Here is a 21,286-nt window from a genome sequence, read left to right on the forward strand (position 1 = left end):
GTCATGTCCGGCGCCTCCGTTGTGCTTGTGCCTTCGTCCCTTCGCCCCTCTCTCGTAAATAACTCCTCTTGTTCTTTATCTCTATCCAGCCCCTCTGTTTGCGTTCGTTTTATCATGCCAAGATGGCTTAGCTCTCCGAATGACCAAAACCAGGTGGCAGGTGGGTAGAACGTGCTGTACAAGCAAACCTGGTGGTTGTGCCTTTGAGGAAACCTGTGCATACACCTGCTATTTGGTACTCCCTCAATGGCTAACTTTACTGTGCTGCAAGGGTTCCATGTGTTGTTTTTCTGATGATAGGAAGACTCTTTCTTTGTGAAGATATTAGTGAGTGATGTAGGGGCACGGCTATTTCAGATGAATTGTACGACTCTGCTGAACCCAGGCTAACCCACCCCTGTATCTCCACACTGGAAGTGCATGGGGGGGATGATGGTTATTATTGGATGGCCAGTTGACCTCGTTCTGAAACCGCTGCCTCGGCTAACTATGAACTGCACGAGGACAAGCCCTCCTAAGGCATTATGGGATAGGAATGTGATCCTTCTTGTCCCTCTATATCCCCATGGGAACAAAACAACAGCCTTCCCTAGGTGAGAAAGAATGAAATAGCCACATATGGCCCAGACTCGGTACTCAGCCATGCAGGAAAGGCACACGTCAGAGCTGAGGCAGAATGCACTGCCAGTCGCCTGTGTGCGCGCGTGCATGCGTATGAATATTTTGGGTTGGAGGTGTTGTCAGGGGGATAGGGGTGGAGAGGAAGCGCTGAGCAGCGTGCACATTGGTGATGGTGGTGGAGGGGGAGGGGGGGGAGAGAGAGAGAGAGAGAGAGAGGAGGAGAGGGGGGCGTGATAAGGGAAGGGAGGGGGGGCTCTGAATATTATGGGATGTATGCTGTTACGCAGGAGGTGGAGGGGAGAATGCTGCCAGTATGGAAAGAGTGCACGTCCTCTTCTTTGTGTGCTTGCGTGTGAGAGGAGGAGGCATAGCATCCACCAGATGATAACAGACAATGGCCTGCTAGGGGCTTTTGGTGCCTCACAGTGTGAGGTAAGATACTGGGGGGTGTCCATCTGCTAATATGAGGGGAAACACCAAAAAACCCAACCTCTAAATGACTTGACTTGTCAATGTCTCGAGTCTCCCTATGGTTTTGATCATCCGGTAACAGCAGGTGGAGATAAATACTTATTTGCAGACCGCCTGAGCTTTCTCAACTCGAAATTCCTCGTGTGGCCAACAGTTTATACTCCTCCAGACCACTGTCACTGGTGACCTGTAGAGGGAGTCCAGAACACAGCGTCCAGAAAGAAAACAACTGTCTTGGATAGAACGACTTTGAGCGTGTTCCATCTGCAGATGGGCAACTTCCCGAATGGCACGTTAATATATCTGCACCACAGTCTGCATGTCTCTTCGTCTGCCTACCTGTTGGTGAAAGAATGGAGAAAATACAAATTCAACTTATAAAACAAATTTAAATCGATTTTATGAGTTTATTTGAACTAAACCCTCATTCCGATGAGACTTTCACCCCTCTCTCCTCGTGTGGTTGAAAGCCACCTGTTTACAGCTTACAATGTGCTTTTAGGATTCTATCAACAATTCTTCCTAGAAAGGTGTGTGTTTACATTCTTAGCTGTCGTCACCTGTCTGTCTACCTGTCAGCCTATAGGTTTAATCCTGTGCCCTTGCTGAATGACAACACATTAGAGCGTGACAGTTTCAAGGCCTGTGTCTGTGTGTGTCTGTGTGTGTCTGTGTGTGTCTGTGTGTGTCTGTGTGTGTCTGTGTGTGTCTGTGTGTGTATGTGTGTGTCTGTGTGTGTCTGTGTGTGTTGCTGCCTTCACCCACTTCCACTGCACCAGCTGCTAATCCACGATGCCAACAAATATCTCAAGTCTCCTCATATAAGGAGAAGAATATTATGGGATGTCCTGGGTGGGGCTTTGACACCTCACCCCCCCCTCCCCCTTCCAAACTCATTGTGATTGGTCAATCCTGAGAGCCTGGATTACCATAACATAGAGCACAGTGGTACCAAGTGGTGAGAAAGAGATATGTTGTGTCAAAGTTTTCACCTGTTACTTAAAGAGAGGACCTTTCACAAACAAAGCCCAGAGTCCTGGTATAATACTGTCAAAGCTGACCAGGTTCATACTGAGACATAGGAGTTGCAAGGCACTGTCGAGGGATTGTACCTGGTATGCTGCTGCTGTAGGTACTGAACATCCAGCCTCTGTGTGTGTCTAGGGTCCAGTTCACTAAGAGAAAACTCAGCTCTCCTGGGTGCCCTTTTGTTAAAGAGTAGTTAGTTAGTTCGGAAGCAGGTGCATCCCCGATAGGAACAACTGTAACAGTACAGAACTCCCAGTTTGCGGCACTCACAAGTTCTGCAACTGTGCTGTGTCTTGGTCCAGCATGTTGTAGTAAGACACTCTGTGTGTACAGCACAGGCTAAATGCGTAGGCTCCCTGGTACATGTGGGCTGTTTAAGGTCTTCTGGGTACAATCCTGAACATGCCAGGTGGACAGTCTGTGAATATTATGGTCTGTCGCCAGTGGCCTAGAGTTTCCCTAGAGACCATGTGACTGGTATTTTTTTCCCTGTCTTTTTAGGAGTTGTGTTTATTATGGGATGTATGCCGCTGAAGTATTATGGTCTGTCGAGAGGGCGGGAGGAGGAGTGTCTCCATGACAACGGGGTTGCTAAGGGGCTGGGACTAGTGGAAAGGGGATGGGTGTGTGCGTGTAGTAGAAGTGTATGTGCATGCGTGCGTGTGAGTGTGGTGGAGAGGGTGGGGGCAGGCTGAGTATTATGGTCTGTCCGTTGCGAGGTAACTATGCAGAGTTCTGTGAGTGTTATAGAACGGAGGGGTGGAATATTATGGGATGTCTGCCCCCTTTGTGTGTTTGTGTGGATGTTAGCTAAGCTGTGCTAGCCACTGAGGTTGGGGGAGAGAAGGGGAGGACGGTGAGAGCAACGTGTTTAGCGGGACAATTAACTGCACCTTTTTTTCTCGATGATTTTACAGTATTTTTTAATATCATTAGTACCACTAAGGTACACTTGTTATCAAACCAAGAGAACCATCTAAATTCGGGACAACACAGTAAGTTTGTCACAAGTGCAGGGGGATTTAGTTGCAGTACTTTAAATGACATAATGCAAGCTTTAAATGACATAATATTTTAGGTCGCGAGTGGGGCAGTATCTTACGTCTGTCACAATGTAACTATTCAGTTCACCATGATTGACTGGTGTCCATTTTTTGCAGTGACACATGCAAATCGAAAACAATAAAGACGTAATTCTAATTTACTATTTAAATAGTTGAGACAGCACACAGTTGCTGAACATGCAGACTAGTTATTGTTTCGCTATCGTAGGCAATTGATCGTTCATTCTATGTTCTTTTTTTATTCCTTACAGCCCCACCGCCCCCCTCCCCCCTTTCCTGGACACCCCCGTTCCATTCTCCACCACCCACACGTCATTTTCCCTCCTCCCTCGCCGACAAGATCAGGCAAGGGGGGTGTCGACGAGAGGGATTAATTGTATTAATAAACTCTTAAATATTTAAATATGTCGGGAAGTGAGGATGAAAGGGAAGACTTTGGACCTACGGAGAGCCATTCACTTGTACATGGTAAGATAGAAGACAGTTTGTAGTTAAACCTACAGTAGGCTACCTAGCTTGCTAGCTAGCTAACATGATTAGTCGGCTTGTGTCAGCTATCTGGTTAGCTAGGCCACTAAGTGCGTGCAGTAACTACACCCAGCTGGCACGTTATTTTTCTCGAAGCTTTTCTTCAGCTGTCAAACTTACTCGAATGAAACACAGTGAACAAGTAGCTAGCCAACACCGGCGGAAGCTCGCTGTCAGCAGTGCTGGGTGGTTTATGTAGTTTAATGTTTGCGTTATTGCCAAGTAGCTAGCGAGTAAGCTTCTTCGCGTGCACGATCACATGCAATGTCGTGCGTGATCACATGCAATGTCGTGCGTGTCAAACATGGTTGCAAACAACTTAGCAAGATCCAGAGCTCACAACGTGACTAGCTTTCAGACTTGTTTTACCCATACAACAACTGAATGCCGCCCTCTGTGTCAAATACCATTTAAATATCGGCTACTAAACGTCGCTAGCGTTTATTTTTTAGTCATATCTAACTAGCTACTTCTCTTTGACAGTATGACATATCCTGCATTCATTTACCACGTTGCCTTTAACCTGCAGATGAAGAGCTCGAAGAGGTTATGTCAGACGTCGATCTGCCCAAGTCAAAGAAGAAAAAGAAAGCCAAAAAGAGCCGCGAGAGTCGGAGCAGCAAGAGGCAAAGAGCCGCTCGAGAGGTAATGATATCTGACGTTGTAGATGATGAAACCGTGAATAAATACACCTTTAGTTCACATTCCCTTCCCTTTCAAGACATCAAAACACAATTCGCGGGTATGAAATGCGATATTCTAATATTGTTTATTAAGTCAATAGGAAATAGACCATGTGTATTTTAATTGCTGTCTTTCAGGAGATACCCGTCAGCTCCCCAGAGCCCATGATGGGGTCAGAGGCGGTAGAGATGGAGGGCGGGGAGGAAGGAGCAGGTGTGAGGTCAGAGAGTGAAGGAAGCGACTACGCCCCCGGGAGGAAGAAGAAGAAACGGTCCAGTTCAGCCAAAGAGAAGAAGAAAGGAGGAGGCGCGGGTGGAGACAGGGAGAAAGGTGGAGGGACTTCGTCCAGCTCAAAGAGTAAGCGGAAAGACCCGGAACCTGAGGAAGACGAGGATGATGACGATAGCCAGGTACAGACTGAGGTTCAACAGACACCCAAAGACAGTACATACCTTTCACTTCACCTAAATACTACATTTTCAAATGGGTCATAGTGACGTTCCTAACCATACCCGACCTTGTTTTGCTCAGCCCAAGAGCTCCACCCAGTTGTTGGATGACTGGGGCATGAAGGACATCGACCATGGGTTTACTCAAGAAGACTACAGCTCCCTCACTAACTACAAGGCTTTCAGCCAGTTTGTCAGGTATTCCACTCACATCAGCCTACACTGACATACAAGCTTGTTGCTCCTTTGATTGCGTGTTGGATGCATCAGTCTGTGTATATCCTCTCCACAGGCCCCTCATAGCAGCCAAGAACCCCAAGATTGCCGTGTCCAAGATGATGACCTTGATGATGGCCAAGTGGAGAGAGTTCAGCACCAACAACCCTCTGAAGGTCAGAGCCCCCAAAGTCCTTAAAACAAATCTGTCGTCATTGAATGTATCCTACGACATACCTAATCCTCAAGGCTGTTGACAGTAGACCGTGTGACCACTACATACGCGTTGACACTCGCTTCTCACGATTGAGCGTCACTGCGTGCTCGTGAACCCTGAACGGACAGCTCGACCGCACGCTGTGTCTATCTGCACCGATGCGTTTGGCCCTGGCAGAGCATCGCCTCTCACCCTGGTTCTCTCTCTCTCTTTGTCTCTCTCTCTCTCTCTCTCTAGGGCTGTGCCAGCGCCAATGCAGCCCTGGCAGCTGCCAGCGTGGCTGCGGCCGTAGAGAGCATGGTGGTGGTGGCAGAGGGAGTCGTGGAGCCGGCGGCAGCCCCCTCGCCCGTGCCGGCCCCCACCCCGGTGGTAGTGGTGCCCCCAGCCCCCGTTGTTCCCCCACCCCCCGCACCCCCGCTCCGCAAGGCCAAGACCAAAGAGGGCAAAGGTGAGGTCGATCGGGCGCTCGGGATTCTTGTGAAAGCTGACCGATTTGAACGGTTAACGTCTCTGTGTGACCCTGTGTTTAACGGTTGTCTGTCCGTGGTCACCTGCAGGTCCCAACGCACGCCGAAAGACCAAACCCACACCCAAGGCCCCGCCCAAGCCCAAGCTCAAAAAGGTGGCTCCGCTCAAGATCAAACTAGGAGGCTTCAACAGCAAGAGGAAGCGTTCTTCTGTAAGGGGTTAGGGGCCTCCACTCCTCTCTGTTCTGAGTATGACCTCAGCCCTCGTTCTTTGTCAGTGTTACCTATTTGTGACACTCTCTGTCTCTGTCTCTCTCTCTCTCTCTCTCTCTCTCTCTCTCTCTGTATCTCTCTCTCTCTCTTGTCGTGCGTCATGGTGGCAGAGTGAGGAGGACGAGCCGGATGTGGACAGCGACTTTGAGGAGTTTGCCGTGTCAGACGGCTCCAACAGCCGAAGCAGCCGCTCCAAGAAGAAGGCCAAGAGCTCCAAGAAGAAGAAGAAAGGTTGGCATGGAAAACTTTTCAGCCCTCTGTCACTTCCTGTCTGGAACCTGGGGTTGCTGGCTGAACAAGCCAACTACATTTGTGGTCTCATTAATGATTTAGTAATGTAATATTTCTGGTTAGTTAGTAGCCACGCTATTCCAGTTTGAACATGGAGGGTTTTGACTGTAAAAGTTCTGTGTTTGAAGGTCGAAGTAAGTTCAGTTAATACGTATGGTTTACCGATATGCTCCTGCCCCCCCTCCTGCCCCCCCTCCTGGTGTCCCAGTGGAGACAGAGGACGGGGACGGCTATGAGACGGACCACCAGGACTACTGTGAGGTGTGTCAGCAGGGCGGAGAGATCATCCTGTGTGACACCTGTCCCAGGGCCTACCACATGGTCTGCCTGGACCCCGACATGGAGAAGGCCCCTGAGGGCAAGTGGAGCTGTCCTCACTGTGTGAGTACACACACACACACACCCACACACACACACACACTGGACCGGACCAGACCGGACTGCCATTTCAATGTTAGACAGTTTTGTGGTCATCTGTTGGGTGAAGAAAGGACAGTTTTGAGAGCACTTGTTTCCCCTGCCCGTGCGTAGACGTTTTACAATGTGGATGGAATGATATCTGGGTCTAAAAATACCAGCCTGACATTAAGCCTTGTTGCTAATCTGCAAAGCGCTAGTTCAGACACGGGCAAAATCTGGCTAGACGGACTGGGGCGGCCCCCGTGGTCAGTGTTGCTCACACCTGTACTGAGTCTGTGCGGTCAGAGGTGTGGGCAGGAGAGCTTGCTTAGCGCTGTGATTTTGACCATTTTCTGTCCATGTCCTTCTACATGCTGTTCTTTTCCTCTCCCCTTCCCTTTGTCCTTCACTGCGCCCCCCCCCCCCACCCCCTCCCTCCCCTTTCCCTCCCACACTCCACCACACATGCATGCTCCCTCCCCCCCACCCACCATTTCCTCTCCTCCTCCCACCCCCCACTTAACCCCCCCCCTCTCTTGGCAATCTTGATCCCCCGCTCCCCCTCCCTTTCACATACCTCCCACCCCCCACCCACACACATTTTCTTCTCTCCCTCCTGCTGCCTCTCTTGCTCCCCCCGCAGGAGAAAGAGGGGATCCAGTGGGAGGCCAGGGAGGAGCTGTCGGAGGGGGAGGCGGAGGACGAGGAGGAGCGGAGGGAGGAGGCGGGGGTGGAAGAGGAGGACGACCACCACATTGAGTTTTGCAGGGTGTGCAAGGACGGAGGGGAGCTGCTGTGCTGTGACACCTGCCCCTCCTCCTACCACCTCCACTGCCTAAACCCCCCCCCTGCCTGAGATCCCCAACGGGGAGTGGATCTGCCCCCGCTGCACGGTGAGGCCTGCCTGCCTGCCTGCCTGCGTGCCTGCGTGCCTGAGAGAGAACATGCTGTGTGTGTGAGAGAGTGAGTGACAAAACGCTGGTGTTTTGCTGTACGTGTGGGTGGGAAAAACAGTTGCATCACATTTGCAGGATAGTTAATTCCATCATACCATCGTTGTGATAAGATGACATGTGTTGGTCCCCTGTTGGGAAGTTGGTTTGCAGCTCCAACACGAGGCATCTTGTCTCAACATCAGTCACCAATTTACGTACTCGCGCACACACATATACACACATTTCCTGTGCCTCAGTTGAAGATGATGCTGAATACCAAAATATGTGCAATAAATATAACTACAATTTTTAATACCACTTTTCTTATTTTGCACAACAGTATTTGTCATAACCAAGTAGAGTTTTTATTCAGACTGTCAATGCAATTAGCATATTTAAGTAGCCCTTGTAATTTGTTTGCGGCAATTTTGATGGATTAATCACAATTTCCCTTCGAACCCGTTAAGTGATAATTAGTTATTTTTGTGTTTCCGTGACGTATTCATGAATTGAGCTCAGTTTCCCCCTGAAATGTATAATTCAATAAAACATGTACTTTTACTACGTTTATGTCAGTTGATGGCATGATCCTATCTACCAACCCATTTCCCAGTGCCCCGGAATGAAGGGTAAAGTCCAGAAGGTTCTGACGTGGCGCTGGGGGGATGCCCCAGCCCCCACGCCCGTGCCCCGCCCCGAGGACCTAGCGGCCGACGCCCCTGACCCCCCTCCGCTGGCTGGGCGCAGGGAGAGGGAGTTCTTTGTGAAGTGGTGCAACATGTCCTACTGGCACTGCTCCTGGGTGCAGGAGCTTCAGGTACACACACACACATACACACAACCCCCCTCCCCCCACACACACACCCACGCAACCCCCCCCACACACACACACACACACAACCCCCCCCTCCCCACACACACCCACGCAACCCCCCTCCCCCACACACACACACACAACCCCCCCCCCTACCCACACACACACAACCCCCCCCCCCCCCCCCCCCACACACACACACACACACAACCCCCTTCCCCCCCCCCCCCACACACACACACACACCAACCCACACACACAAACACACATCCCTCCCTTTACCTTGAAGTCATCTCTCCCCCTCCTTCTCTCTCCCTTCTCTGCAGCTGGAGTTGAACTGCCAGGTGATGTTCCGTAACTACCAGAGGAAGACGGACATGGACGAGCCCCCTGCGGTGGACTTTGGGCTGGAGGGAGATGACGACAAGAGCAGCAAGAGGAAGAACAAGGATCCACTCTACATCCACATGGAGGAGGAATTCTACCGCTACGGCGTCAAGATGGAGTGGCTCATGATCCATCGCGTGCTCAACCACAGGTAGCATACACACACACACACACACTGTGTCACGATACAGCGGTCTGACGGTATACCACTGTTCCTGTGGCGCTACATAACCCTTCTCCTCCGTGTGGATGTGTTCAGTGTGGATAAGAAGGGCAACGTCCACTACCTGATCAAGTGGAGAGACCTGGCCTACGACCAGGCCTCCTGGGAGAATGAAGAGATGGACATCCCAGAGTTTGACGTATACAAGCAGACCTACTGGAACCACAGGTACACACACACACACACACACACACACACACAGCATCAGATTCCTAAGACATTGGCCATCTATGTTTCTCTTCATCTCTCTCTCCTCCCCCCTCTCTCAGAGAGTTGATGGTGGGGGATGAGGGCCGGCCTGGGAAGAAGCTCAAGAAGACAGCTAAGGTGAAGAAGACTGAGAGGCCCCCTGCTAACCCAGTGGTCGACGTAAGAAATGACTACACACACACACATCACTTTCTCAATGGCACGTAAGAAATGACTCTCTACACACACACACACACACATCACTTTCTCAATGGCACGTAAGAAATGGGAGTCAGGTGGCTGAGCGGTTAGGAGTCGGACTAGTAATTAGAAGGTCACCGGTTCGAAATCCAGGCCGTGCCAAATGACGCTGTGTCCTTGGGCAAGGCACTTCACCCTACTTGTCTCGGGGGGAATGTCCCTGTACTTACTGTAAGTCGCTCTGGATAAGAGCGTCTGCTAAATGACTCCATGTAAATGGCTCGCCTTTTTTCCCCCCTCAGAAAGGCGTTCCAGTCTTAACTCCCCTCACAATAGCCTCGGCATGTCAGTAGTGACCTCGTACCGTCGATCGATCCCCGATGTCCTCCAGTGACAGATTGTAATAGGGTTGTGTTCCTCCGCCTTGCAGCCCACCATCAAGTTTGACCGTCAGCCAGAGTACCTGGAGACCACGGGGGGCACCCTGCACCCCTACCAGCTGGAGGGCCTCAACTGGCTGAGGTTCTCCTGGGCTCAGGCTACAGACACCATCCTGGCCGACGAGATGGGCCTGGGCAAGACCGTGCAGACCGCCGTGTTCCTCTACTCACTCTACAAGGAGGTGTGTGTGTGTGTGTGTGTGGGTCTCTGCCTGTTTGTCACTTTCGTCCAGTCAGCCCTCCCCTGTCAGTCAGTGTCAGTGGGCGGGGCTTTAGACATGTGACGCACAGTAACTCCGCCCATTACAGGGGACGAGTCCAAAGTGAGGAACTCTGTCCTAAAGGCAGGGCGGGACAACTCAGTAACGTGTCTGTTCTGGTCAAGTCACTTTTGATTAGTTGGAAAGTAGGAGTTGCATTTCACAGCAACGTTCCCATACCTCTTACCCCCCCCCCCCCCCCCCTCCAGGGTCACTCCAAGGGCCCGTTCCTGGTCAGCGCCCCCCTCTCCACCATCATCAACTGGGAGCGAGAGTTTGAGATGTGGGCTCCGGACATGTACGTGGTGACGTACGTCGGTGACAAGGACAGCAGGGCCGTCATCAGGGAGAACGAGTTCTCCTTCGAGGGCAACGCCATCAGAGGAGGGAAGAAGGCCTCCAAGATGAAGGTGGGAGGAGGAGGAGGGGGAGGGGGGGAGGGGAAGGAGAAGGAGGAGGAGGGGGAGGGGGGGGGGGAGGGGGAGGGGGGGAGGGGAAGGAGGAGGAGGGGGAGGGGGGGAGGGGAAGGAGAGAAGGGGGAGGAGAGGAGGGGGAGGGGAAGGGGAGGGGGAGGGGAGGGGAGGAGCAGAGGAGGGGGAGAGGAGGAGGAGGGAGGAAGGAGGGGAGGGGAGGAGGAGCAGGCGGTGGGACCGCTGGAACGGAGGACTGTAGGTTAAAGCCAGAGTAAGTGGTGTTGTTGAAGCCCTTTTTGTCATATCTCGCTGAAAAAAAGACTTCACATCCAGACAGCAACCGATGAATGGAAATGTTTGACGGTGGTGTTAGAGGGAGCATGTGCAGTCCTCAGGGGTGGCTTCCAAGCCTGCTAACCTCCCTCCTTCCCTCCCTCCCTCCCTGCAGAAAGATTCAACGGTCAAGTTCCACGTCCTGCTGACGTCGTATGAGCTGATCACCATCGACCAGGCCATCCTGGGCTCCATCGACTGGGCCTGCCTGGTGGTGGACGAGGCCCACAGGCTCAAGAACAACCAGTCTAAGGTGAGACGCTCCTGTTAGACTCATCAGTGAGACGACCCAGTTAGACTTGTCTGTTTGACTCAAACAGTCCCCAGATGAACAGACTGATCTGTTAACTGTTAAACACGATTTTGAAAGCGAGATGCACACCACAATATCGATTTGAATCGATCCGCGAGGAGATGTATCATTTCCCTGCATGTTTAAATGTTACTCTCCTCCTCTCTCTCTCTGTCTCTCCTCTCACTCTGTCTCTCTGTGCAGTTCTTCCGTGTGCTGAATAACTACCCCCTGCAGCACAAGCTGCTGTTGACAGGCACTCCTCTGCAGAACAATCTAGAAGAGCTCTTCCACCTTCTCAACTTTCTCACCCCGGAGAGATTCAAGTCAGTACACTCCACAGACTCACTGTGTGTGTGTGTGTGTGTGTGTGTGTGTGTGTGTGTGTGTGTGTGTGTGTGTGTGTGTGTGTGTGTGTGTGTGTGTGTGTGTGTGTGTGTGTGTGTGTGTGTGTGTGTGTGTGTGTGTGTGTGTGTGTGTGTGTGTGTGTGTGTGTGTGTGTGTGTGTGTGTGTGTGTGTGTGGAAAGGGTGTAGGAAGCCTTTAATCACTTTAATCACACAGCGCAAAGCAGCCATAGTCATCAATGTTCACGCTAACGTCAACCATAAACATACTTAAACAAATGCATACCTGTCCCCCGTTGCCACAGTAACCTGGAGGGCTTCCTGGAGGAGTTTGCAGACATCGCCAAGGAGGACCAGATCAAGAAGCTCCACGAGATGCTGGGGCCTCACATGCTGAGGAGGCTGAAGGCCGACGTGTTCAAGCACATGCCTTCCAAGACCGAGCTCATCGTCCGCGTGGAGCTCAGCCCCATGCAGAAGTGAGTGGTGAGGGGGGCGGGGCAGAGACGCCATGTGACTGGACGCTCAACCTTCCAGGTGTGACTTGGCGTCTTTTGGGCTGCTTTAACGTGCATCTTCTTGTTTTGCGTGAGCCAGGAAGTACTACAAGTTCATTCTGACGCGCAACTTTGAGGCCCTAAACACCCGCGGAGGAGGGAACCAAGTCTCTCTGCTCAACGTGGTGATGGACCTCAAGAAATGCTGCAACCACCCCTATCTCTTCCCCGGAGCTGCGATGGTACGACCCAACCATCTTCACTGACTCATAACGAGCCGTACCATATTTGTTAGGATAGGGACGTTCATTCTGAGGTCGCGTGTCTAAGTAAATGGGTGTTTTTATCGGTTGCAGGAGGCGCCAAAGATTCCGAACGGAATGTATGAGGGCAGCGCTCTCACAAAGGCTTCTGGGAAACTGACGCTGTTGCAAAAGATGATGAAGAAACTGAAGGAAGGAGGACATAGGGTGCTCGTGTTCTCTCAGGTACACACACAACAACACACGCACACATAAATATCCCAGGCTCTTCTATCGAATTGCTGTGCCCCTTATCTTCTTTCGCAGACACACTCACACACACACAAATACATCCTGGATAATCTCTCCTTTCCTATCAGATGACAAAGATGCTGGATCTGTTGGAGGATTTCCTGGAGAACGAGGGTTACAAGTATGAGAGGATCGATGGTGGGGTGACCGGGGGGATGAGGCAGGAGGCTATCGACCGCTTTAACGGTGAGGCCTGCGCGCACACACACACACACACACACACACACACACACACACACCACCTGCTTGTCTCATCCTTGTTCATATACATTTTGTAAAAAAAAAAAAATAATATTATTTTTTTTCACAGCTCCTGGTGCTCCTCAGTTTGCCTTCCTCCTCTCCACCAGAGCTGGGGGTTTGGGCATCAACCTGGCAACCGCTGACACCGTCGTCATCTATGACTCAGATTGGAACCCTCACAACGACATCCAGGTATGCAGTGAACCTCAACAGGAAATGCAGTAACTGTGTGTCTTTTTGAAACCCATAAAAAAAATTATTCACTCCCTCTATCCACCTCTATCTCCCTCTCTTCCTTACTCACCCAATCGCTCGTTTTTCCATCTCCCTCCCTTCCCCCTCCCCTCCCAGGCGTTCAGCAGAGCCCATCGTATCGGCCAGAACAAGAAGGTGATGATCTACCGCTTCGTCACCAAGGCGTCAGTGGAGGAGCGCATCACCCAGGTGGCCAAGAAGAAGATGATGCTGACCCACCTGGTGGTGAGGCCAGGCCTGGGCTCCAAGACGGGCTCCATGTCCAAACAGGAGCTGGACGACATCCTCAAGTTCGGCACCGAGGAGCTCTTCAAGGACGAGCTGGGGGAAGGTTAGTTACACCTGGTCAGCGCTCTCACCTGGTGTTTATAGGTCATCGTTTACCGTACACAATGAAGATGTTGACCCTCCCTTCCTCGCTCCCTCGCTCGCTCCCTCGCTCCCTCCCTCGCTCCCTCCCTCCCTCCCTCCCTCCCTCCCTCCCTCCCTCCCTCCCTCCCTCCCTCGCTCCCTCCCTCCAGGTGACAACAAGGAGGATGACAGCAGCGTGATCCACTATGACGACAAGGCCATCGACCGCCTGCTGGATCGCGACCAGAGCGCCACGGAGGACACGGAGATCCAGAGCATGAACGAGTACCTGAGCTCCTTCAAGGTGGCCCAGTACGTGGTCAAAGACGAGGAGGAAGAGGTGCGTGGGCCGGGGCGTGCCAGGAGGAAGAGACTGGGATGGGAAAGAGGGAGAGGGGGTGGTGCTGGTCTGTGGAAGCCGGGTAATGACCATTCATTTGAATCAGGTGTGCTGGAACAGGGAAACATCTAGAACATGCAGGACAGGGGGTCCCTGAGGACCAGGATTGCCCTCCCCTGGTCTAGATCGTAGTTCAAACTGTATGGGCGAGAGAGCCTGTTTTGCATCCAAGATAAATCTAGCGGTCCCATGCCATTTGAGGATGTTTACTACGTGCCTACAGCCTGTGTGTGTGTGTGTGTGTGTGTGTGTGTGTGTGTGTGTGTGTGTGTGTGTGTGTGTGTGTGTGTGTGTGTGTGTGTGTGTGTGTGTGTGTGTGTGTGTGTGTGTGTGGGGTCCAGGAGGAGGAGGTGCAGCGCGAGGTGATCAAGCAGGAGGAGAGCGTGGACCCAGACTACTGGGAGAAGCTGCTGAGGCACCACTATGAGCAGCAGCAGGAGGACCTGGCCCGCAACCTGGGCAAGGGCAAGAGGACGCGCAAGCCCGTCAACTACAACGACGGCTCCCAAGAGGACCGAGGTAGTAGACGGGGTACAGAACAACGCACAACGCAACCTTATTACCTACTCTCTGTCTGTCTGTGTGTGTGTGTTGGTAGATGAGGATATTTTGTTGTGGGATAGTGTGTGGTTTATGTGTGTGGAGGGGGGGAGGAGGGCAAGGTGTAGTGGTGTGTATGTGTGTTTGTCTTGTGTGTGTTGGAAACTCTGGTCATAGTCTTGTAGTCTTGTGTGTGGACGATGGGGGGGGGGGGGGGGGGGGTGGTTATTGTCTCTCTCACCTCAGTCTGTACCTGGGGCAGCGTGCATGATACAGGGCAAGCCGTCTCTCTCATTCTTCAGAAAAAAAGACAACCAGGCTGGACTCTAGATTGACCGAATTATTAATATCCAGACTCCTCCACTGGCAATTTACATTTTGTAATTTACAATTTACGCTCTTATCCAGAGCGACTTGCAGTAAGTACAGGGACATTCCCTCCCCCGAGGCAAGTAGGGTGAAGTGCCTTGCCCAAGGCACTTCACAACGACACAACATCATTTGGCTCGACGGGGAATCGATGCAGCAACCTTCTGATTACTAGCCCGACTCCCTCACCGCTCAGCCATCTGACTCCTATTTACTTTTTGGGATGTAGGGTTCTGCACATCATAAACAACACCAGAACCAAACAGAACAACAAAACGAAAACGTATTGAGCACCAGAGAGCTGGCTGGACCTACTTGATTGGCGGCTACAGCAACACGGGAGTTCAATCCCAGTTGTTTTGCTGCTGCTCAACAACGAAAACAGAGATTGCCGAAGTCGCTAGATTTGAGCTACTCACAACTTCTTTTTTTTGTTACTACAGAATGTAAAAACTTGCTCAATCTAGTGACATTGTTTGTTAAATTGACAACACTGTAAACATTCATATTGTCAGTTAACGGTTAGGTCAGAGCTAATTATGAGCATCCTTACTTCTCAATTTGAGTTCCATGGCAGGACTTGTCACGTTCTCCTCTCCGTTTGTGTCCGAATTCCGAGTTGCTTTCTGATTGGCTAACCGATGTGTCTGTCACCATTTCTCCTCGCATCAACTTCTCAGATTGGCAAGAGGATCAGTCCGACAACCAATCAGACTACTCGGTGGCTTCGGAGGAGGGAGATGAGGACTTTGATGAACGTTCCGAAGGTAAGGATCTGTATAAACAGGGCTCTCAAGTTTAATCGAAAGTTTGGTGTGATATTACCATACTAGTCAACGTTTGGGTACTAAAATCCTGGATAGATGTGTGTGTGTGTGTGTGTGTGGGGGCATTTAACTGTATAATTTGAGACAGCTCTCAACTCGGCAGAACACTCACCTCCTTATGCCTGCGCCTCGTCCATTAATTGTATACAGCGGGACAAGTTATCTCATTGTTTCCACCCTTCATTCTCAGCGTGAGAAAAATACTTGGTGTTGCGTGAAAGTGTGAGAAATGGTTAAAATGTGAGTCTCACGGCGAATGTGTGACCTTGAGAGCCCTGGTATAACCACTTACCAGAGGAGAACGTGTGTGACAGAGAGTTTCTCTACACATGGGTTAGTCACTCCGACTGACAAAACTGCTCCCCCCCCCCCTCTCTCTCTTCAGCTAACGCCCGCAGACCCAACCGTAAGGGGCTCAGGAACGACAGGGACAAGCCACTGCCCCCCCTGCTGGCCAGAGTGGGAGGCAACATCGAGGTCAGTCTGCAGCCGGGAGCCTTGTACACCCCAGCCTCAGAAAGTCTGACCTTTAACCTTCTTCAAGGCTGTGTTGTTTATCGAGCGTGTGACACGCCCCCCTGCAGGTGCTGGGCTTCAACGCGCGCCAGAGGAAGGCCTTCCTGAACGCAGTGATGCGTTATGGGATGCCCCCACAAGACGCCTTCACCACCCAGTGGCTGGTCAGAGACCTGCGAGGGAAGTCTGAGAAAGAGTTCAAGTGAGTTGTGTGTGTGCGGGGGCGGGGGGGCTGCTGCACGGTGACCTGAAGGTTCAATGCAAAGGTTATTTATTTTTGCACACACGAGATTATGAAGAACTATGCTGATGTCTGCATAACACGCATCTCTCTCCCCCCCCCTCCTCCCCCCTCCCCTCTCTCCCCCCCCCTCCCCAGGGCGTACGTCTCTCTCTTCATGCGGCATCTCTGCGAGCCCGGGGCCGACGGAGCGGAGACCTTTGCCGACGGCGTTCCCCGCGAAGGGTTGTCGCGGCAACACGTTCTCACGCGCATCGGCGTGATGTCACTGATCAGGAAGAAGGTGGGTCGTCGTCAACATGGAGGGGCAGCGTGCGCTGGTCACGCACGATTCCCTCCGTCTTGAGTTGTGATTTGAGCCGTTTGGTGTGTGGTTGTGACAGGTGCAGGAGTTTGAGCATGTGAACGGCCAGTGGTCCATGCCCTGGATGATGGAGCTGGAGGAGACCAAGAGGGCAGCAGCACTGGCCGCAGGAGAAGATCCCAAGACCCCCTCTACTGGGACCCCCGCAGACACACAGCCCAACACCCCCGCCCCAGGTACACACACACACACACACACACACCAGGTACACACACACACACACACACACACACACCAGGTACACACACACACCATGCTGTTACTGGCATGAAAAGCCAGCAAATACTTTATCTGCTCTGTATGACCATTAACCTCTTGTTTCATTTACGTTATCTCTGTGTCTGTCTCGTTGTCTCTCTCTCTCTCTCTCTCTCTCTCTCTCTCTCTCTCTCTCTCTCTCTCTCTCTCTCTCTCTCTCTCTCTCTCTCTCTCTCTCTCTCTCTCTCTCAGAGGATATCAGCAAGGCTGAGGACCCCAAGGAAGCAGAGGGAGACAAGGAGGCCAGAGGAAACAAGTCAGATGATCCAGAGGTAAGATCCTCCTTTCAGAGACCACACACACACGGTTCTCTAATTCCAAATCTGATCTACCCCACCCCTCTTCTTCTGACCAGATTATCGAAATCCCGGACGAGTCAGAGAAGTCTCCGTCGCCCGAGAACAAGGCCGGCGCCGGAGACTCCCCTGCGGTGAAGGAGGAGCAGGAGAAGGAGGCGGGCGTGGGCGAGGCCGACAGGGAGAAGGAGCCCCAAGACAAGGACAAGGACAAGGAGGAGAAGCCTTCAGAGCCAGCGGAGGACAAGAGCGAGTCCCCGGAGGTCAAGGGTGAAGGCTCCGAGGGCACAGCGGGGTCAGAGGGCAAAGGTCAGTCTTGAGGGTCAGAGTGTCACATTTTCTAGAATTGCAAGTCCTCCTCCTTCATCCTTGGGATTGATGTCAGCAATGTTGGCTCTATTTCAGTGGAAGAGAGCAAAGAGGAGAAGATGGACACCAGTCCCCCCGCTGAACAAAAGAAAGGTACACACACACACACACACGCACACACACACTCTCTCTTACTCTTTCACTCAGTCTCCGCAGGCCTAACACTGCGTTGTGTCTCGCTGCAGCAGAACAAAAGGAGGAGAAGGAGGGGGTGAAGACGGAGGAGTGCAGCAAGCTGGCCAACGGAGAGAAGGCCAGAGAGGGCGGAGCCACGGTCAACATCAGCGAGGAGAAGAAGAAGGCCACCAAGCAGAGGTTCATGTTCAACATCGCAGACGGAGGGTTCACAGGTACACACACACACACACACTAACACACTCCTCAGTCAAGGTCGTTTTCAGTTGTTGTTTTTGTTTTGCTTGTTTGTACTCCAGTACCTGTGTGTCAGACTCAGCCAGGTGTCCAGCTGAAACAGGGAAACACCTGGGCTAGCTGTTCAAGCTGGATTGTTTTTGGTTCATGGCAGCAGTAGTCATACCTTGTGTTCTTTCTTTGTGCTCTCTCTCTCGCTCTCGCTCTCGCTCTCGCTCTCGCTCCAGAACTTCACTCTCTGTGGCAGAACGAGGAGAGGGCGGCCACAGTGACCAAAAAGACCTTTGAAATCTGGCACCGTCGTCATGACTACTGGCTGCTGGCTGGCATCATACAGTATCCTTCCCTTGGATGAGCAGCCTTGTGGCTGCTGACACGAGCCCTTACACAGGAGGCTCCTGGAGACACCCAGCAGCACACTGCTACTGGACACACTGCCTCTCTTCCCCCACTGGCTTACATGCTCTACTGAAGACCAATGAACTAGCAACTGACACACACACACACGTGTGCAGGGAGTGGCGACACCAGAACACACACGTGTCACATTTTACGGCCAGTCCACTGGCCAAGGGTCAGAGTGTGGCGTAAGATTGTTTAGCCTTTTTCTGCGAGAGTTTACCAGCCTGTAGGTTTTTGCTCCAATCATAATCCACCGGATTTTAATGGTTAGCCGGTGGAGAAGCGGAACGGGGGTTGTTTGTAACGGAGGCTGAAGGAGAACCCTGTGGGGAGGGTAGCTCTTCAGCAACGTGGGTCAGACAGCCCTGGTGCTGGGTGACCCCACAGGTCATGTACCCCTCCCCTCGAACAGGCTCATCTCCAGGCTTTTGTAACGAGGACTCCATCCCCCCCTCTTCTATCATGGCTGTTCTGACCTTTGACCCCAGCGTCCCCTCAGACATGGGTACGCGCGCTGGCAGGACGTGCAGAACGACGTGAAGTACGCCATCCTCAACGAGCCCTTCAAAGGGGAGATGAGCCGGGGAAACTTCCTGGAGATCAAGAACAAATTCCTGGCCCGCAGGTTCAAGGTACGACTACTGTACAAGTCTGTTGTGGGCCACTACAACACAGGCCTGCCTTTTAAACGGTTAAACCAGCTCTAGTGTTTGTGTGTCGTCCATCACTTAAGGCAACCATCAAGTCACTCTTTCCCCTTTTCATTTTCTGACTCCCTCTTTGTCGTTCTCGGTTTTGTGTCTCCTGCTCTCTCTGTCTCTCTCTGTCTGTCTGTCTCCTGCTCTCTCTCTCTCTGTCTCTTTGTTTCTCTCTCTCTCTCCATCTGTCTCTCTGTCTCCTGCTCTGCCTTCTCTCTCTGTCTCCTGCTCTCTCTCTCTCTCTCTGTCTCCTGCTCTCTCTCTCTGTCTCCTGCTTTCTCTCTCTGTCTCCTGCTCTCTCTGTCTCTCTCTCTGTCTCCTGCTCTCTCTCTCTCTCCCCCTGTTTGTGTGTGCAGCTCCTGGAGCAGGCCCTGGTGATAGAGGAGCAGCTGCGCAGGGCAGCCTACCTCAACATGTCGGAGGACCCCGCCCACCCCTCCATGGCCCTCAACACGCGCTTCAGCGAGGTGGAGTGCCTGGCCGAGTCCCACCAGCACCTCAGCAAAGAGTCCATGTCCGGGAACAAGCCCGCCAACGCCGTGCTGCACAAGGGTAAAGGTCACCATGACTACGGCAGAAAAATTGTCTTCTTTTGATGTATCGAGAGATTATCTGCTGATACACTAACAAACACAAACTGAAATGTATCTCCTGTGTTTTAAATGAGACCTGTATGACCACATACATTTCTTCCTTGTTGGATAATAATGTTTACCTTAACCTTATATGTGGAGAATGGTCTGTTATGATGATGATGTTGTTGTTTCTACGTCCTCCAGTGCTCAAACAGCTCGAAGAGCTCCTTAGCGACATGAAGGCTGACGTCACACGCCTCCCGGCAACCATCGCCAGGATACCTCCCGTTGCCGTGCGGCTGCAGATGTCCGAGAGGAACATCCTCAGCCGATTGGCGAGCCGCGGCCCGGAGGTCACAGGCCAGAGCCAATCACAGGCCGCACAGCAGATGCAGGTGCCACGCTGACCCGGTCCAGCCCCGTCCGATGTTACTCAGATGTACCTACTCCCTGTTTCATCCCATGTAGCACTAGTGTCCCCCAGACCCTTACCTTGTACAGCACCGTACGATATGTCTACCTCTGTAGCCCCTCCCACCCACCCGCCCTTATTAAAGCCCAGCCCAGTCACCTACACCCCCCACGGCCTCAACAGATCCCCCTCCGTACTGGCTCCTTGTCACTGGAAAGACACTCAGACCCAGTCCTCTGTCCCTCCTATTGGAACAGCAGGTCCTCCTTCTGTGCGGCTGGCCTGTTCTGTCTCTGTGGAAGCCAGTCCTCTGTCCCTCCTATTGGAACAGCAGGTCCTCCTTCTGTGCGGCTGGCCTGTTCTGTCTCTGTGGAAGAGTCAGGTGTGGGGGTGCAAAAACTAGAATAGAAACAGGAATCATTCTTTTTGAGTACGGGTCGTGGAGTGTTTTGCTGAAATGTAGACGTTGCTGGGGTCATGTGTAATCATGTGGACGTTAAAACCATGGATGTTCAATCCCATTTCCTTTGTACGTCTGGATCTGCGCTACAAGAGTGTGTGTGTACGCGGGCGTGCGTGTGCGTGTGTTTGTGTGTACGCGTGCGGGCGTGCGTGTGTTTGCGTGTGTGCGTGCGTGGAGTGTGACAGGGTATTCTAATGTGCATCTCTACTGCAGACGGATCCAGACCCTCAGTGTGTTCATGTTTTACCAGAGAGACTGTTATTAACTATGAAGTTCTGATTATGTTGTAGAATAATAACACTGTTTGGTCCTTCAGTGCTCTCCCCTTCAACCCTGACCCCCCCACCCCCATTCCTCACCAGAGAACCCATGTGACTTAACACTGTCCGGTGATTGGTTATCCCCTCCCCCTCTTGTCACGTCCCATCTTGCACCTCTACATTCCTGATTGGTTTCTAGGTGACTTGTTCCTGAGGCGTCTCCCTTTTACTTTTTTCTTTGTTTTGCTCAGATAAGAACATGCAATAGCTCCACATGTTCAGAGACATGGGATGTCTTTGAGACTGACAACCTAAGTTAAGTTAATTTCTTACAGTCTAACGTTTTTGTTGTTTTAAAAGTTAAACTATTTTATGGTTACCACCTTGTTGTTTTTATCGTTACAGTTTCTTTATGAGAACTACAATAAAAAAAGGGTAACAGTTTGTGAAGCTTTCGAGTTTTTCCATGCGTTTTGTGACTG

At 51.9% G+C, this 21,286-nt stretch overlaps 1 protein-coding gene across 1 annotated transcript; it reads left to right on the forward strand.

Annotated features, from left to right (window-relative positions):
* The first annotated feature begins 2,786 nt into the window (after positions 1-2,786).
* On the forward strand, positions 2,787-21,248 carry chd4b (chromodomain helicase DNA binding protein 4b). Its single transcript, XM_047029536.1, is given in 41 exon segments — positions 2,787-3,116; positions 3,437-3,653; positions 4,243-4,358; positions 4,535-4,807; positions 4,929-5,044; positions 5,139-5,238; positions 5,517-5,727; positions 5,837-5,958; positions 6,130-6,250; positions 6,519-6,691; positions 7,353-7,550; positions 7,552-7,602; positions 8,258-8,461; positions 8,785-8,996; positions 9,105-9,236; positions 9,338-9,437; positions 9,889-10,080; positions 10,368-10,568; positions 11,020-11,157; positions 11,401-11,522; positions 11,848-12,021; positions 12,140-12,281; positions 12,396-12,527; positions 12,662-12,779; positions 12,904-13,028; positions 13,188-13,422; positions 13,613-13,782; positions 14,184-14,361; positions 15,432-15,518; positions 15,964-16,055; positions 16,163-16,296; positions 16,474-16,618; positions 16,719-16,875; positions 17,150-17,229; positions 17,313-17,562; positions 17,659-17,715; positions 17,808-17,972; positions 18,222-18,330; positions 18,896-19,028; positions 19,451-19,646; positions 19,874-21,248. Coding segments are annotated over 40 exon segments (5,928 nt in total). The 5' UTR covers positions 2,787-3,116; positions 3,437-3,589; the 3' UTR covers positions 20,077-21,248.
* Positions 21,249-21,286: the final 38 nt, after the last annotated feature.

The sequence above is a fragment of the Hypomesus transpacificus genome, chromosome 2, assembly GCF_021917145.1.
Source record: "Hypomesus transpacificus isolate Combined female chromosome 2, fHypTra1, whole genome shotgun sequence".
In the NCBI taxonomy this organism is placed as follows: Eukaryota; Metazoa; Chordata; class Actinopteri; order Osmeriformes; family Osmeridae; genus Hypomesus; species Hypomesus transpacificus.